At 45.9% G+C, this 16,191-nt stretch overlaps 1 protein-coding gene across 1 annotated transcript in view; it reads right to left on the reverse strand.

The window, feature by feature from the left end:
* Nucleotides 1–16,191, reverse strand: part of PSMD1 (proteasome 26S subunit, non-ATPase 1) — a 111,533-nt gene that overhangs the window by 67,919 nt on the left and 27,423 nt on the right. Inside the window, exons 9-16 of the mRNA XM_044002743.1 lie at nt 15,691–15,819; nt 13,327–13,415; nt 12,847–12,925; nt 10,051–10,224; nt 9,035–9,146; nt 8,054–8,250; nt 5,986–6,081; nt 5,390–5,454 (exon numbers count right to left, since the gene is read on the reverse strand). Of these exons, the coding sequence (XP_043858678.1) occupies nt 5,390–5,454; nt 5,986–6,081; nt 8,054–8,250; nt 9,035–9,146; nt 10,051–10,224; nt 12,847–12,925; nt 13,327–13,415; nt 15,691–15,819 (941 nt within the window). The remainder of the gene's footprint in view (nt 1–5,389; nt 5,455–5,985; nt 6,082–8,053; nt 8,251–9,034; nt 9,147–10,050; nt 10,225–12,846; nt 12,926–13,326; nt 13,416–15,690; nt 15,820–16,191) is intronic.

Genomic DNA, 16,191 nt, shown 5'->3' on the forward strand with positions numbered 1-16,191 from the left:
GAGTATGTAAGTATGCAAACATACATACACAGAGATATATGCAGGAGTGTGCTGGTAAATGTTTAACGACCAGCTTTCTGGAGGGAGGAAAATGTGGACAAGACACCTTTAAATTCAATCTGGATTATTGTTCATGTTTTCTCCATCACTTTCTTAAGGTGAGACAATTAACAAAACAATAAATCAAGTCCTGATTTTTAGTGTTTGCCGATTTCTGAGATGTAAACACTCAGTAAAAATTTAACAACTGGCTTATTTCCCCATGCTTAGCACACAGCAGGTATCTAATAAAAAGCTTGCTGTCTGAATGCATAAATATGAAAGAGGCCTGGGAGAACGGTCATAGGCCTACTGTCTTAAAAAGTATTTTAGAAGACTCGCACAAGCAAAAGAGGAATGGGAAAGATGATGCAAGCTCAAAGGTCTCTATTGGCACATTCACTCTCCCTGGGTTGACAGGATGGAAACTTCCCCATGTTGAGAGGGTGAACAATGAAAACCGAAAGGAAAAACATCCTGTAGAAGCCCCTGGGGAAGACAGTCCACAAACTATGGGAAATCACACTCAGATAGTTCCCTTTGACAGCAAACAAAGCCACAGGCAACTCGCCAGCACTGTCTGGTACTGGGAGCCCTGTAAGCAGAGAAGAGGTGGCAAAGCAGCTCTAGGGAGACATCTGCTGATTGTAAGGGAGAAGGAGAGAGAGGGAGAGGGAGAGAGAGACACAGAGAGACACAGAGAGAGAAGGAATAAAGAGAGTGGTAAACTCCACAAGAATCAAAGGCAGCAAATGAGCTATGGTAACTCTTACTCCACCAGTGTCAAAATCAGAGGCAGGGAGCAAAATGAGAGAGTGCAGGCTAAAATGCTAAATTACTGAGGGGCCTGGTACCAACTCAGACTACTGACTTGGAATTTGTAAAAAGAAGAAAAAATAAAAAAAGATTGAATTGCTGGGAATTCCTTTCTTTTCAAGAAATGAACGAGAATACTTAGATGAAAGCTGAGAACAGACCTCTAATAGCACCACGGCCTGTGGCAAACAGTCTGATGGCCCACAAGAATCCTGAGGCAGGACCTGGTGGAGGGGGGGTACATGGCATCACTACCCCGAATGATCACTGATGTTCATTTAGGATTCCTAACATCATTAACGTACGGTTAAACGAAGCTCAGTGTATTGCTACTTTAACAAGACAGCAAACTTGAGAAGACATTTTAGAAAGCCTGCTATCAAAACTGGCTCCAAGACAAAGCTGGCCTTGAATAGGGCAGGAACACGCCCCTCCATTCCCATTCTTCACATGCTTTAAGGCTGTCTTCCTCTCACTTCTGAATGCCCACCCCACCTGGTGTTCACCAAACTCTGCCAATGAAACCAGGGCCCAGTTACCAGTTATCTGTTCAGTCAGTGAACAGATTATGGCTGGGCCTCTTTACGGGTCATCTTGGGATATAGTGGGGCCAAGGAAGACAAGAGATCTCCCTCCAGCACACAAGGAAGGGGAACATATGTGTAAGCCATATGAGGTCCCATGTACTGCTCCAGTCACATACTTTACTCATTAAACTTCAGATATATTTGTGTCTGCTGATCTCATTTTGCAGTAAACTACATTCGTGTAGTACTTTAAAGGGAGATTTTCTTACCAAACCCCCATGAGGTTGATCGTTGCCACAAGAACTTACATTTACATAGACCTTATTTGTACCTGACAAAGCATTTTCTTCCCAAGAGCCCAGCAAAGTAAGCACCCCCACCCCCATCCTCATTTGCACGGCTCTTGCCTCTGCTTCAAATTTCCCCCAGTCATGATGGCTAACTGTGTTTCCCTCCATCCTCTTCACTCCCCATGTGCTGATTTAATTTTGTAAACATAAAGCCTTCCCTTAAATCTCTCCTTCCATTACCCAATTTTTCCCAAGCGATCGGAAATCAGAACTAGCAACATGCACCAAGAGGCAGTGGACCATCAGGGTCCCTGACCCCAGTCACATTATCCTTGGCCCTCAGAGAATGAGATCATTCCGCCAGGACAGACAGCGGGGAGAGCTGCAAAGAGCCCTCACTCTAACCAGCGAAGGGACCACGGGCAAGGCCCCCAGCCTCCCTCCCAAGCAGGGTGTGGTGAGAGCTGTAAAACCCATCAAGTGTGAACTGCGATTCTTGGCCATCGGGGTCCAGACAAAACACACAGAATCCTTCTGCCTCAGCCTTGATACTACATGCAGATCACTGGGCTGGGTCCCAGTTTCCTCAGCCTCCCTGAATTGATAAACCAGGAGAGGTTCCAACACACCCTCAGACAAAGGAGACCCGGAAGGTTCCTTCACCTTGAAAGAACCTTGAACAGGGAAAAGGCCTGAGGCCCTGAGACATCCAGTGACTCAGTTCTGACTGTGAGGATGATGTGGTGACCATCTCAAGAGGTGCGGTGCCCAGGAGGATGGTCACAGTCCCATTCAGAACCTGTCTGTCATGCTGAGTCTAGCACAGAAAGGCTAGAGAGTTCCAGAGGAGACCCCCCCCCAATCATCCCCCAGAAGTTTGTGAAAGGAATGGGGCCTCTTAGCCCAGAGAAGCCTTGTGAACCGATGCTGCGTAAAAGCAGCAGAACCCAAAGAACATCACACACAGTAACAGTAACATCGTGGGATGACTGACTATGACGGACTTGGCTCCTTTTAGTAATACAATTCCAAAAGACTGATGGAAAACGTTCTCCACATCCAGAGAAAGAACTGTGGAGATCGAATGTAGATCAAGGCATACAATTTTGATACATTTTTGGGGGTGGCTTTTCCCTTTTGTCCTGTTTCTCCTTTTACAACACGACTAATGTAGAAATGCGTTTACATGCTTGCACATGTATAACCTATATCACATTGCTTGCAATCTTGCAGAGGAGGGGAAGGGAATAAAAACTTAGAACTCAAAAACTTATTTTAAAAATGAATGCTGGGGGGGCAGCTAGGTGGTGCCGTGGATAAAGCACAGGCCCTGGATTCAGGAGGACCTGAGTTCAAGTCTGGCCTCAGACACTTGACACATACTAGCTGTGTGACCCTGGGCAAGTCACTTAACCCTCATTGCCCTCCCCCCTCCCCCAAATGCTGAAAACTATCATTACATGTAATTGGAAAAAATAAAATGCTATTTACAAAAATATAAACATCACTCACTCACTCACATAGCAGGACTTTATGAAATGTTTACTGAGTTGAATATAACAAAGGAAGGGGATTTTGTTTTCTGTTACCTCCACAAAGGAAACTAGTACCCACAGACAGAAGTTACAGGGAGGCAGATTTCGACCTAGAACTAGCAAGAAGTTCTCTAACATCAAAAAATACCCCCCAATATTGCAAGATAGTGAGTGCCCTGTTACTCAAAATTTTCAAGCAGAGACAATGATCACATTAATAAGGGAATTCTTGCCGAGAGTGGGAGGTTTGAGAGAGAGAGAGAGATGACCAATCGGGTACCTTCTGACTCTTAAGAATCTGCTTTCCTGGGGCAGCTAGGGGCGCAGTGGATAGAGCACCGGCCCTGGAGTCAGGAGGACCTGAGTTCAAATCCGGCCTCAGACACTTAACACTTACTGTGTGACCCTGGGCAAGTCACTTAATCCCAATTGTCTCACCAAAAAAAAATAATAAAAAAAAAAGAATCTGCTTCCTTTTCTTACTTCCTTCTGCCTGTCTACATCCCATCAGTGCTTAAGCTCTGTCCATTCTTCCTTTGAAACATCTCTCCCATCTGCCCCTCCCTGCATTCTGGAATGTCCTACCACCTGCTCTGACTTTGCCAGTATCCTCCTAATGCCACCCTCACCTAACCCTAACCCTAATTTCTCGCTTCCTTTTTTGACCTACCCTACAAAACGCAAATCACCACTTCCTATGGGTGCATCAATGGGCTGTTCCCAAACCTGCAATGGCTCCCTAGTGCTCCATGAATCAAGACCAAGCTCTAGGCCCTCGGGATCCTTTCTCCTTTTGCCCTAAACTACAGGACAGTCAGACATCTGCTGCTTCTTCAGAGACCCAACACTCCAAAAGAAAGCGGCTCCTTCCTCTTTTCCGTATCTGACTTACTCCTCATTTCCCTCTGCCTGGAAATGGCCCAGGCGACAAAGTATAGGACTCCCAGTCAGGAAGACCTGCTGGCTAAGCTTGCCTAAGACACTTACTGTCTGTGGGACCCTGGGCAAATCATTTCATCGCCACGTTTGAGTTCCCCTTCTGTCAAACGAGGGAGGTGGGCTCCAGGATCCCAACGCCTCAAGATACAATTTAGTATCCAGCTGACGCTGGATTTCTGCCCCTGGTAACCTCTGCCTGTCCAACGCTCCTGGAGGAAGCCTGTCCTGATGCTTCAGCTAAGGAGGCCATCTCCAGGACTCTCGCCTCCCCCTGTGGCCTGGTATCACGGCGCTCGTGCTAGTGACTTGTCTCCTGGACTTTATTAGGTCCCTTTAGGACCCCTCAGGACAGAGACCCTTCTTCTTCACCATCGTGTCCAAGCCTTTCCCTTGGTTTGCTAGGTTCGGATATGCTCCCTACTGGCACATCACTGGGCCACCAGGTGAGCTGTCGGGGAAGCTGAGGCCCAAGCAAAGGACGCGCCTCGTCTGGGCTCACATAGGCATTGGTGAGAATTTAGACCCACCTCATCTCCCTGTCCCCAACTCCTCAGGTGAGAGCACGCAGGTCATCCCACCTGCAGTCTCCATCCTCTTCAAACGATACCAGATAAGGCCCAACAAACAGACCTTCAAGGCCTGGACAGCCTGTGTAGGAGGGGCCAGGTGGCCTGAGCACAAATACTGGTTTTCTGGGTGCCTGGAGAGGTCCACAGGGAGCTCAGAGAGCCAGCAAAGACATCAATGAAATGGAAACTGAATCTCTATTTGCTTCCACCTGAAAACCAACAACTGTTGGACTCTCGCTCTCAAGGAGAAATCCTCCATTTCACACGTGCTTTTCAGAACAAGAGGCTACACCAAGCACCGTATAGGCTTTAAGGAGGGTCTGTAGGGACATTCCCCCGAGATGCTGTGGATTTTTCTTTTTCAGGTCTGGTGCTCTTGTTTGAAGCTGCTGTTGGCATGATGGATAGAGGGCTTGGCCCCTAGACAGGAAGAGCTGAGTTGTATGACACTGAGGAAGTCACTTTACCACTGCCTGCCTCAGTTTCCTCATTTCTAAAATGTGAGTATCCAATGAGATAATAACTGTAAAGCACTTGGCACGATTCCTGGCACATAGTAGATGTTATGTAAATGTTTATCCCCTTTCCCTGTTTACTTAAGAGTGACTTAGGAAGATAAAAAAGACAAATCATGCTGAAATAAACAAAGTCTTGAGAATTAGGCAGCCTCATACCTGAATAGAATGAACCCAAGGGACTCTACCGCAGCCCTTCTGACATCATCATTGACATCACTGACCTGGGGGGAAAAGGGAAAAAGGATCTGACTAAAATGTATGACATTTGCATCTTATTATCAAGATCCAGGTGAGGAAAAGGACCATGTCACCAAAAGCAAAATGAATCATTAGCAGGACGTCTTGAAATGGATCTTTAACAAATTAGGCAGGATAAGGGTTTTTTCCCTTTCATATGGTAATTCCCAACATAGACTAGACTGTAGGCCTCTACTGGCTATCAAAGTGTCTGCACAGGCACAGGTACGCACACAAGCATGCACACACACCCTGGCATCGGAGAGCCTCAAGAGCATTAGTGCCATTTCAGTTCTATTATGGAAAGCTCTTTGATGAACAGACCAAACCCGAACTTGCCAAAGAACCAAGAACTGAACTTTGAGAACATAATCCGCATGTAAAGTGGGGACCAACTATAACCGCCTCCTTCTAGCAAAAACAAATATTCCACCTCTCAGGGGTTCAAGACAACCAGGGAACCAGCACCTTGGCCTGTGCCCAGCACCCCTGACCTCTCAGCCCATGGGACTTACCGCCACGTGTAGCAGGCGCCGAATGGCCTTGTTGTTCCCTGAGCCACAGTAAGCCATGGCTACGGTGTACATTCCAGATCGACGGAGGATTGGGTCCTGAGTGGGGAGAAACCAGCAGTTATCCAGTGCCTACACGGGCCTCGCGCCTGACAGCCAGTCTGGTACACAGGCAAAGAGAATGGGTGCTCAGACCCCCAAGCCAAAAGGTGGTCAACAGTACAGGAGTCGCCCGACAGTGGGACTGGATGGGGCCAGATCGATGCTACCGAGAACCTCCCTCTGACTGGGAGAAGGACTCATCACATAAGTGATGACAACCACAATTTACTAAGGACTGACTGGTCCTCACCTATTCTCCATTCCCAAGCCAATGAATTACTGGGGCTGATCAGACCCTGTCAAGTGTAGCTTCTGACTATCTGTAGATCTCCCAAACTCTCCCCTCCCAACTTAGCTGGTGAAACTGTGAGAAACGTGCTCAAGGGCAGTCTCACAGCTCTGTTTTGTTACCCCATATAAACCCTGTCTCCAGTCCCCACCTTTGGCTATTCCCAGGATCTGCTTTGGGGTCCTCCAAGTTCTAACTCCTCTGCCCTGATAAAAGACCTTAATTCTGTTATGCTGTTTCATGAATTTTCAGGCTGACAGTGAGGAGCTAAAGGAGAATCTGACAGAGGAAAATGGGCAAGGTGGATAGAGCACTGGCTGGAGTCAAGAAGACCCAGGTTCAAATCTTCCCTTAGCCACTTACTGGCTATGCCTCTGTCTGCCTCAGTTTCAACTATGAAATGGGGATCATAACTGCTCCCAGAATTGTTGGGAGGGCCTAATGAGATAGCTGTAATGGACTAGTACCTCTGCTACTCATCCAGGAAGCGATGGGGAAGAGGCCTTCGCTGCGGGTGAGGAAGGAGTGGCTCTGCCACAGGGTTGAGGAGCTTGTGACAAGAGCACATCTGCATGAGTGTGTGTGTCGAAGGAGACTGAGAAGTGAGACCGAGGTAAGAGGACAAAGAGCACCAACAAAGCAGTAAAATCTTTTTACTTAAAAACGAAAGAGAAAGGCTCTGTTTTTGCTGAAAGACACCCGTTTTTTCAGTCACACCTAAAAGTTGAGCTTATCCTGTTCTCAACACGAATGTCACAAAAGGCCACGTGATGAGAACATCCACCCACCAGCCCAGAGAAGGAGGTCAAGAAGGGGGGTGCAGTCAGACTCCCCAGTCAGATTTGACTGATGCAGTGGTTAGTTTTGTTGAATCGCTTTTGTCTCTTATTTTCTGATATAAGGGATGGATTTCTGGGAAGGGGAAAAGGTGAAAAACAAGAATTATAGGGGGTGTAAAAAATATCAATAAAATTAAAATTTTACTTTTCAAAAGGTACACCCCACCTCCTTCCCAAGACCACTTTGTGGACTCCCTAGAAAACCTTCATGAGCTAATGAAATTGTAAACCACCAATTCTCTCCCCTCTATCCAAATCAATTCATTGACTTTTTTTTTTTTTAGTGAGCCAATTGGGGTTAAGTGACTTGCCCAGGGTCACACAGCTAGCAAGTGTTAAGTGTCTGAGGCTGGATTTGAATTCAGGTCCTCCTGACTCCAGGGCCAGTGCTCTATCCACTGTGCCACCTAGCTGCCCCAATTCATTGACTTTTACAGAGTCATTCAAGCATTATTATAAAAGACAAATTTGGGCAGTTAGGTGGCACAGTGCATAAAGCACGGGCCCAGGATTCAGGAGGATCTGAGTTCAAATTCGAGTCCAGACACTTGACACTTACTAGCTGTGTGATCCTGGGCAAGTCACTTAACCCTTATTGCCTCACAAAAACACGAAAAAAAAAAAAAAAAGATAAAAGACAAATTTCTGGAGAGGAGGGAAAGAGGATGAGCATTTATTTAGCCCTGACTGTGTGTCTTGCTGTGTGCTAAGACTTACAAATATGATCTCATTTGATTTGGAGGGAGGGGAAGAGGAGTCAGTGGAGTAGAAAAAGCCTGTGAACAGCGACTATGTTGACAGTTAATGGAGCCCACCACTACACCAAGAGATGTTCTCTCACCTTGTCCCGGCACAGAGACTCAATGAGGGCGTCAGCTTCCTCCATCCTCCCGTACATTACCAAAGCAATGCCAACAGCAAGGCCCCGTAAAATCTTCTCATGCTGGGTCTCCTGGGCATAACCAACCATGTCCTCGATAGCCTGGGCATTTTTAGAACCTAACATAACCAGGCCCAGGGCAAGGCCAGCTGCTTCTCCTGGACAACAAGAAACAATCTGTCAACGGAGCATCATAAACTACTAGGACAAAAGGTGCCCCTGGAAAGCAGGATGAAATACCAAAGTCGCCTCAAAGAAAAGGACCGCACCATTCACCTCCAATAAGGCACTCTCTGGAGTTCATCTTTTAAACTGGACCCCAAGTTTTGGTGGATTCCAAATCCTACAGTTTTCTGAGTGGGGAGACAAAACTATTTTTCAGAATTCCCTCCTTTTGGCTAAGCCACAGAGAAAGTATGCCAAGAGACAACTTGACAGTAAACCCCCATCCTGTCCTGTCCTGATCTGTCCAAGTAGGCACACAGGCCTGTGCTGTATTCCTTAATCAGGAAGTTTGTGGTACAGAGGCTAGAGAACTGGTCCGAGTCAAGGTGCAGGCTCTAGTCCTGCTTCTGCTGTATCCTTTCCGGGTGGTTCTGGGAACGTCACTCATCACCCCTCAGTACACCAGGCAGCTTGAAGCTGCTGAGAAGATGCTAACCATGCCCTGGTGAGGACCAAGCAGCTGCCAGAGTCCTCAGCACCAATGAAATGACAGGTCTGACTGCAATTTAAAAAGATTGCTGGCTTCAGGACAGCGTATGTGTGTGTGTGTGTGTGCGCCAGAGAACCCACAGGTGGCAGCTGCAGGACCCCTTCTCTGAACCATATTTTTATATGCATAAACACAGAATTACACAGGAAACCAGTTGTGCTGAAGCACAGCGATCCCAACTAGGAGCCCAACCCCCATCACTGCAGATTTGGAGAGAAGCACGTCACCTGTCACAGCATCATCCTGGTACAGGTTTGTTTTCAGCAGATCATAGACATCCTGGCGAGCAGTGCCCATGGCAGCCAATCCAAGGCCCAAGCTGCCGCCGTGTCGGACAATCTAGGAAAAGAAGAAGCTCTGTTCACACTGGCCCCTCCTCATCCAACCTTGGGAAGACTACTGCCATTCAACCCAACACAAATAGCCCGAGCTGCAAGGCGGAAGGAGTTAAACTCCAGGAGCCCAATGAACACAGGCTGCTTCCCTTTTGGGCACTGATTGAAGAAAGAGCTCTCTGACCAAAGGGCAAAAAGAGAAACACGGACACATCGCTAAAAGCTGCTTCATAAGAACATAGTATATGGGCAACTTGGGGGCACCATGGATGGAGTGCTTACTCTGGAGTTGGAAAACCCTGAGATCAAATCCAGCTTTGGACACGTCTGAGCTGTGTGACCCTGGGCAAGTCACTCCACTGATGTCTGCCTCAGTGTTCTCATGTGTAAAATGGAGAGAATAATAGCATCTATCTTCTGGGATGAGATCCAGTGATTTGTCTGGGGTCACACAGAGCCAGTGTGTGGCAAAGGTGGGACTTGAACCCAGGTACTCTTGGCTTTGAGATCAGCACTTTAGTCAACACCCTACACTACCCATCACTGAGCATGTGGGTAGGTGCATATTTATTTATATATAGATGTATGTATGTACATACACACACACACACATATATACATGTATACACTACCCCACCCTACTTATTTACATATGTATGTGTATGTATGCACACACACATAAACTACCTGGGGCCTTGTTTTGATGGTTAAAGGAATGAGAAATGAGCTTTAGAGCTTTCCATGAAGGACAAAGACAATAATCCAGACCATTTTCTACAATCACACGAGTAAGGAATGCATCCTTTTCTGTGTACTTAAGAATTCCCAAGGACTAAGACCAGTTCACAAAACAGTCGCTTTCCCAGGATTTTTTAAAGAAGTCATTCTCTGGCCATTCAGGTGCTCACATCATTGCTGGCGTTCTTGAGTTGGTTAAGCAGATAATCAATTATGTCGCCACCATGATTGGCATGAATGAGACCCAATGCGTAGAGACCTCCGCCCTCTTGATAGGCTGACCCTGGAGAAGTGTCCTTGGGGAGGTAGGTGGCCATTAGTTGTAACGCTTCCTTCTCGTGACCCTGAAAATGAAACACAAAAGTGTTAAGGAAAAAACTGTCTTATTTTAGTATGTTCCAGTCACTATTGCTGTCTGGCAGAATGATCTACTTGTGGGAGAGGGTGGCCCTTAATTCTTTAATTTAACAAGCTCAGCTCCATGTCCTAAGTATTACATTCTAAAGGAAATATAAAGATTAAAAGGACACACTTCAATCCCTCCAAGATGTTTAAATCTGAAGGGGGGGGGGGAGGGGATGGAGAAAGGAGGACTTGTGAGTTCACTGGTGCAGGGAACTCCTGGGTAAGCAAACTCCCTTGACCAAACTCCTTTGCAAAGTCTCAGGGGAGTTGCGTGGGGCACTGAGAAGCTACATCACTGGGCCAGGGTCACACACCAAGATGCTTCAGAAGCAGATGCGGTATGTTCCCAACGCTACGGCTGGCTAGCCATTCTCTTCCTTGTGCCTCTCACTCAGACAAACAGAATACAAATCATGACTACCTGAAGTGCGTAAGAGCAGCACAGAACATTCAGGGGTCCAATAAGGGACCTTCTCACCTACATGGATGGCCAACACTGAATTTCTATCTTTATAACTTTTCTCTACAAATAAAGATGGGAGTGTTTCCCAGGGAGACTCCTGAGGTTGCAGTGCTGCCCGCAGCACCCCACTAAATAGGATATTTTTTCTGTCTCACTACTTCCAAGTCTTCTTCCCAATATGCCAGTTTTCTCATCTTGACACAGTTTTGGGGGAAGGAAAGAGGCCTCCATTTCCTTGGGGAAGGGAAGTCTGCAGAGAACTATCTCTTCTTATTCTTGTTTATCTGTTACTGTAGCCCTACAACAGAGCCCAAAGAGTTCTAAAGCCGGCTAGACAACAAAACCCAAGGAATTAGAGGTGGAATGACACCCAAATTCAACACAGTGAAGGCAAGAGAAAACAAAAAGCTGAAAATCCCCTTGAAAGACAAGGGAGGGCAGATACAAAGGAGGAGCTCCTGGGGCAAACAGGGAAACACTTTATGGTCATCGCTTGTATAGGTCTCAGTTCTTGACAAAAGGAAACACAGAAGGCAAGCTGTTAAGACAAACATTTTCCTGAGTTTCCAGCTGCTGACACTGGATAACATTTTCCAAATGGCCACTTCCTCTCCAGACCCTCCAAAGGAGGGGAGGCAGAATAATCGCTCACACTTAGAAGCAGTTAAGATTCTCTAATTCAGGGGCCCTGCTTCCTGCTGCTCTAAGGCTCAAAAGGGAGAGAAGTGATGAGATTTGAAAGGACAGGCCCTAAGCTGGCCAGCAAACCAGCTATCTTGGGCAGTCAGCCTCCCAGCCTTTATTAAGCCCCGATTCTGAGCCTCGGTGTCATGCCGGAGCCAGCACGAGCAGAAGCAGCAGCTGCTGCCACCCCAATTCTTCCAGATCAGGCTTCCTAATGCATAGCTCAGAATACTCCACTCCCATGCCTTGTTCCCTGCTTATTGCCTGACATTGGCCTGGGTCTGACATTCAAGGCTCTCTGTGTTCTGCTGTTTTACAAGCCTCCCTTTTCCCTACTCCACCCCACCCCCGGCCCCCCACCCCTTACATCCAAATGAGTGAACATATGTAAAGGATTTTACCAACCTTAGAACTCTAGATAGAAAATAGCCAATTATCACTACACTCACTCTCAGGCCACTGCCCAGTAAAATCCTCTATCTCCTTCCAGGATGTCGCCCTCACAATGAAACCTTCCTGGATGCCCACAGCTAGAAATAATCCCTCTCTGCCTCCCAAGGGATGGACTCCTAACATACACCTCACTCCCAGTAACTGGGTGAGCTTTGGCAGTGCCCCAAAGGGGTACTCACAATGCTTCCTCATGGTGTGCACGCAGCCCCCTCAAGCAGGAGAGGACGCCTGCTCTTTTGCTGTGTGTGGCTGGAAGACATGCACTCACGGCACTGAGTAATCAAAGAGAACTCTGAAGCAATCTTGCGAACCCAGAGTCTGGCAGGGAGAGAAATTCTCTTGGCCTAGGATCTGTCCTATGGCAAGAGCCAAGCTCCCAGACATGGAGGCTGCCAGGCAGAGATGGATGAAACTCAGGCTGCTCCTAACACTGTCTTTGTAAGATGAAATAGTGGCTAGGCTCTCCCTGCTCTTCAGTGTGACAACGCCTGTGCAATCCTTGAACGTCTCGTGCACAGGAGGAGATGGAGAGATCAAAAGAGGCAGAGTATTTACTAGCTAAGACAAAAGATGGCAGTTTGGAAAAGGTCGTTGTCTTGGGCTGAGGACTTCTAAATCTTGCCTGTTTCCTGAGCCCCTGTTTTAGGGCATCGCATACAGTAGACACTTAATGCATGTTTGTTTGGGGAACTTAACATAAAACAGATGAAAGTATCTATACCTTGGCAGACTATACTTTCTGACAGATGGATTGGTGGAGAGAATTAAGGAAAGCTATTTTACAAGGATAGGAGCTCTCCGCAAACAAATCTGGCACCAAGAGGTCTTCTCCTGGGGCCTTTTTCAGCCAGCAGTGGGTTATAAACTGTGTGGAGAATTAACTCAGTCATGCTTCATGTTTGTTCTCTAACGCTAAACCTGAAGAACAGTCATTGGAGAGTATTCCCCAACCCACAGTTACCTTATGAATCACACCCAGACTGGCAGTTGCAGTAAACTTTGCCCAGTTCGTGGCTCTGGCCAGCCATTCCAAATTATCTCTGCAAAAAGAGAAAAGTCAATAATGTTGGCTGAAAGAGGTCAATTAGAGAGACTTCTTCATGCTACGCTCATGGCCATTAGACGTTTAAACTGCCTGGACAAAGTGGCTCCCAGGGTAACCCAAGTCTGCCCTGGATCAGGAGCTCCAAGGGTAATGATTTAGCTCATGCTTCACTGAAGGGCAGGTTTTTACCCTGAGCAAACATGCATGGCATGATTCCTCTACAGACAAAACCCAAGCCCCCTCAGGACACAAGCGCCTTCTCATTTAAAAGCCTATCGTTCACATGGGTTTTCAAACATCATACAATTAAGTAGCTTTTATTCACTTCCTTGTTTTGTTCCTCAGCTCCCACCTAGAAAAATACAGTGAGCACAGCAGCCCTCCACACATATTTACCTAAGGAACTGGTCACTGGTCGTCCCACAGTGCATAAACGAATTGGCTATGACCGTGGCTGTGTGACATACGGAGTTCCGCACCGCGTCCTAGAAAAGCAAAGTCAGGCCTTTATCCAGGACAAAAACCAAACACAACATAACAAGGGGGAAAGATATTTCTTTGGACAAATGAGCCAGCTAGTTTAGAAAACACAAGGATTTTTTGAATGTCAGGGTTGAGTCTATTCATTATAATTTTAAATAACAATCTTCTAATTATAAATGCATTGAAGGTTTGCAAAGAACTTTCCTCACAACCCTATGAGGGAAGGAGGCAGGATATTTTTCATGCTGACTTTACAGAAGGGGAAATTGAGGCTCAAAAAATGAGTCACTTGTCCATAGTCACCAAGATGAGGCTGGGTCTCAGATGCCCCAACTATCCAGACAGCAGAGCCCCTCTGACTCAGAGAGGAAGCACCGACATTAACTGTTAGCTGTAATCTTCCATTTCCAAACAGCTGCTTCATCATCAAAAATATGCACAAAGCACCAAAACAGGAAACAAAATTTCAGTCCCACATTAATCTAGTGAGCCATTACAAAGTCCCTCAAGTTTAGTGAAAGCCAGGGATTGTACTTCTTGCAACTGTTACAATCACGCTCCTCAAGCAGAGTTTCTTAACCTGTGGCCCATGAGCTTTAAAAAGGAACCACAAAAACACTCAGCTCATTGCATTTCAACATTACTGGTTTTCTCAGTAATCCTTTGTATTTTATGTGTTTAAAAACATTATTTGGAGAAAGGGTCCGAAGGCTTCAGTAGCCTACACAAGGGATCTGTGACACAAAAAAGGCAAAGAACCCCTAAGCCTGGAAGATGACCCAGAAAGAGAAGCCACATTCACAAGGTACAAAACCAACCAGCCAAGCCGATGAGCTGCACATCCTACCATCCAGGATGGCTGATTGCCACCTGTCCAGGTTCACACAGAAATAAGTGATTATCTACGTACAAGGGGCGAAAGAGGCACGTGAGGGCTACACAGCATAGACCACAGATCAATGCCAGATGAAGGAAGGGAAACAAGCCATTCCACCAGTACCCAAATCTTTAAACACTCAGACTGTGACTGAGGCACCAGGACAAATATATCCATGAGTCACCAGAAGCCAAAAAAAAAAAAAAATCAACTCTCCACAGGAGACCTTTGTATTTCTGTTCAAATTCTAAATGAAGAGAAAATAGTCTCCAGCAAATGTGAACAACAAATTTTTACAACGAAGGAACCCACAGTAATGTCACTCCCAGAGCATGTGGTTGAGAAGCTGGTTTAGGTATGAGCGGCCTGCTTTGAGAAAGTATGGTAAATGAAAGAAAAAAAAAAAGGAATTAAAATAAGAGACTCTGTAAATGCAAACAGAGTTTTTCCCAATTATAGATGGGCTGTTTAAACAGTGAGCTCCCCTGCTGATTATTTTTGGGATCACAGTAAAACAGTGCAGACAGCAAAAATGAAAGCTAACAAACATTGCCAATGGATAATCAGATGAAATTATAAGAGAAATAGGAAAACAACATTACACTTAAACATCTGATTTTTCATTTTTTGGGGCAGGACAATGAGGGTTAAGTGACTTGCCCAGGGTCACACAGCTAGTAAGTGTCAAGAGTCTGAGGCCGGATTTGAACTCAGGTACTCCTGACTTCAGGGCCGGTGCTCTATCCACTGCGCCACCTAGCTGCCCCAAGAACAAAAATTCTTAACAAACTTCAGTGTAAAGAACAGGACAATTCTGACATTTAACAACAATAAGATTTTGTTTCTTTGAATTTTCGTGAATTCAGATTGGCCTCCTACTGCCATTTGTTCAAATTAGTGAAGTTTTACTATGTTTCTTATTAGGAATGATGATAAAGGAAAAAATGCCATATGTAACAGAAGGTCACATATTCATATCAACCTCTGTATATGGAACTGCATGTGTTTTTATGCTACTGATGACCACTAAGTTCAAAAGAAAAAGGAAAACACTTTTAAAAAGAAGCAAGGTGGGGCAGCTAGGTGGCGCAGTGGATAGAGCACCCGCCTTGGAGTCAGGAGTACCTGAGTTCAAATCTGGCCTCAGACACTTAACACTTACTAGCTGTGTGACCCTGGGCAAGTCACTTAACCCCAATTGCCTTACTAAAAAAAACCCAAAACCCCCAATAACAAAAAAAGAAGCAAGGTGACCCCAACATCTCCTTCTCCACTAGTCTAACATCCATTTTTCTGACACATACTAATCTCTGGGCTCAGGAGTGACACAACATTTAACACAGAAAGGCATGTACAAAAGAACACATGGATTTTCAGGAGAATAAGATGATTGTTCCTACCTTTGTATTTTTTAGAATCATGAGGTCTGTATTATTATTTCGTATTAAAAACTGCAGATGTAACTCAATCGCCATTTCACCACTTAAAATTTTAATCATTTTTGAGATCTGGTCCTTGGGCTCTGGGTTCTGCAGAAAGAAAACATGGGTAATCATCAAGACCATGCCTTCTTCTACACCTCACCTACAAGACAATGTTCATGGGAAGTGCCACCAGCCCAGTTAGGAACTAATTCATACCCAAAAAAGGCAGACCCCACCACAGGTAAGGAACCATCAAGTTAAATCTCAGAGGACACATGACTCAACCCACATCTCAGTAGCAACAATGCCCTCTAAAGATAGCTGATCTCTGCTTCCAGTAACATACCTACCAAGGCATATAATCCTAAAAAGATCAAAAGCAGAGGGGAAAGACCCATATGAACAGAAATAATCACAGCAGATGTCTGGCCAATAGTATTTCCTACCCAGCTCTTACACCCATAACTCCAAAAAATA

The sequence above is a fragment of the Dromiciops gliroides genome, chromosome 4, assembly GCF_019393635.1.
Source record: "Dromiciops gliroides isolate mDroGli1 chromosome 4, mDroGli1.pri, whole genome shotgun sequence".
In the NCBI taxonomy this organism is placed as follows: Eukaryota; Metazoa; Chordata; class Mammalia; order Microbiotheria; family Microbiotheriidae; genus Dromiciops; species Dromiciops gliroides.